This window comes from Otolemur garnettii, unplaced genomic scaffold (genome assembly GCF_000181295.1).
Source record: "Otolemur garnettii isolate 467f Iridium unplaced genomic scaffold, OtoGar3 scaffold00077, whole genome shotgun sequence".
Classification (NCBI taxonomy): Eukaryota; Metazoa; Chordata; class Mammalia; order Primates; family Galagidae; genus Otolemur; species Otolemur garnettii.
This window is the reverse complement of record NW_003852472.1, coordinates 1,603,370-1,605,875: the sequence shown is the minus strand read 5'-3', so window position 1 is coordinate 1,605,875 and position 2,506 is coordinate 1,603,370. Positions and strand designations below refer to the sequence as shown.

The 2,506-nt window shown below is 41.7% G+C and overlaps 1 protein-coding gene across 1 annotated transcript in view; it reads right to left on the bottom strand.

Moving 5' to 3' along the window:
• The window catches only part of STYXL1 (serine/threonine/tyrosine interacting like 1), a 48,295-nt gene extending 48,165 nt beyond the window's left edge, over positions 1-130 (bottom strand). The window contains exon 1 of the mRNA XM_012807844.2: positions 28-130. Coding sequence (XP_012663298.1) covers positions 28-130 — 103 coding nt within the window. The remainder of the gene's footprint in view (positions 1-27) is intronic.
• Between the last annotated feature and the right edge of the window lie 2,376 nt (positions 131-2,506).

Below are 2,506 nucleotides of genomic sequence, written 5' to 3'. Positions count from 1 at the left end.
TCAACATACTTTTTAATAGGTACTTACCCAATAAGCAGAGATAGTTGGGTTCAGTTAACCTGGATAGTTTTGTGACCTGATTCAAGATGTTGTAAAGCTCAGTTGGTTCACATAAAACCAAATCAGCCATCCTACTGGAAAGAATCAATAATATACAAGCTTAATATATTTCTTTTAGATGGATGCCCACAAAGTAAGATACAGAATTAAGCTCTTTCTTAACATACTTTAAAACAAAAATGAAAGTAATCACATAAGCAATCAGGAAGGCTTCAAAAATTTGTAATGAAATGTGTGCAGAGGAGAATATTGAATATGAAATCCCTGAGCCATAAACCATGCAAATATAGGGTAGGCTGTAAAATAGTCATCAGTCTATTTGTTCATGTAGCAAGTAATTACTGAGCACCTACTATATGCCAGGCCCTGGAAACACCTGTGGTAAACAAGATCTACCTTCATGGAGGTTACAGTCTGGCATGGAAGGTAGACATTGAGGGGAAAAAATTGCAAACAGAAAGAGCATGATTAAAGAGTTAGGATCCACTGTCGTAGCAGTAGCTAACTGGAGGCTCTCACCCAGTTGGAGGAGCTAGACAAAGGGTGTCTGAGGATGAGACTGCTAACCTGAGACCAGAGGCTGAGCAAGAGGCAGAGGGAGAGAAGGTGAGGCAGAAGAACTTCTCCCAGAAGCAGGAGCACACACAGGACCTGAAAGACTTCAGAGGAGCCAGGTGTGGTTCTGCTGAGTGCTTGCCACCAGGTAGGCTGGAGAGGGATTAGTGCAGACACCAGGCAAGCCAACAGTTACTGTCAAGTGGAGAACTGCTGACATTTACTGATGGCTGCTCTTGGGCACTGCTTCCTGAGCACAGCTGTTTCTGGAAGGGTCCAGGCTTATGCAGCAGCTTCCTGCAGTAGAGCTACAGGGGGGGAACCATCAGGGGGCAGGTTGGGGAGAAATTGAGTCCAGGAGTTTTGTTGCTCAAAAGAATTAGACTCCACTTCAGAATTACCAGAACAATTCTCCTGGGAAAAGTCAACAGCTCAACTTAAATCTCAGATCCATCTCACCTCTTCAAAGACTTAACACTTCTCAGCACCTCCTCCAACATCAATTTCAGCCTGCACTTGGATCCTTCCAATCAGCAAGGAAACATCCTCTTGTAGCTATCTGTTCTCCTACAAGCATAACTTCTCAGAAGGCTGGTGTTTAGTCACTGCCTCCACTTCCTCACCTCCAATAATGTGGATTCTGGAGTCAAACTCTTTTAGGTCTGAGTCCTGGCTCTGCCACCTACTATGGAGAGTATTAGCCTCTCTATCTCTGTTTCCACCTCTGTAAAATGGGGGTAATGATAGCCTTGCCACCTCTGTCAAATGAAGATTACAGAGCCTGTCTGTCATGAGTGGATTAATAAAGTTGCACTTGTAAGGCATTCTTAGAGGGGAGGAAGTGCTCAAGAAGTGCCAGCTATTGGCTTAATCTTCTCTTCTGGAGCTTCAAACCCCACCAAACCACAAAAACTTCTCTTATCAAGGTCATTATCAATGTCCATGTTGCCTAAGCCATTGGTCACTTTCCCCTCTGCTCAAATGATTCAGTCTCTTAGAAGCATGAAACAAAGTAAAGCACTCCTCCCCAAAATGCTCCTCTCCCAGGATACTACCTTCTCCGAGCTTCCCTCTTCCCTCTCAGACTGTTCCTCTCCCGCCTTTGCTGAAGACCCCAGTTCTTCCTGTGAGAGTGCTCCAAGGGCTTAGGTGCCATTTTTTCCTATTTCTACTCTTACTCTAGGGCAGGTTTTCTGGACTTCAGCACCATTGACATTTGGGCCCAGGTCACTCTGTTGTAGGGAGCTGGCCTAAGCATCGCAGGATGTTTAGCAGCAATCCTTGTATGCAAGTTGCAACTCTCAGTCAGCTGTAACAACAAAAAATGTCTCCAGATACTGCTAAGTGTCTCCTGGAAGAAGGAGACAAAATCACTCCTGGTTGAGAACCATAATGCTAAGACTTACAGACTCAGTGACTCATCCAGTTCCTTGAATACCACTCACATCAATGACTCCCCAATTTTTTTTGAAATATAATTCTTTTATTACCAGAATGTAGAAAACACTAATCCTTTCACAATTCTGCAATATTGCCTCAGACTTTCACAAAGTTTTTAAGTTCATCTTTCAGATTTCCATAAATCTTTAATTTGCTATTATTCATAATAGAACAAAATGTTTAGCTTAAAAAAAATGTTTAGCTTTGATGATTCAGATCTAAGAAAAAGAAATGACAAAGTTTGGACCTGAGATAAATGTAAAGAAATCATAGGTACACTCAAACCACAATATTCTATCAGAATAGCCTGAGAATCTCATCAGACAGACCCCCAAATAAGTAATTATACCTCTAATTTTAAAATACTAAACATTCTGAATACATACTGATTAACTCATACAAGAAGTTCAAATATGTGCATTTTCCAGGATTTGTTTTAAAATTCAGGCTA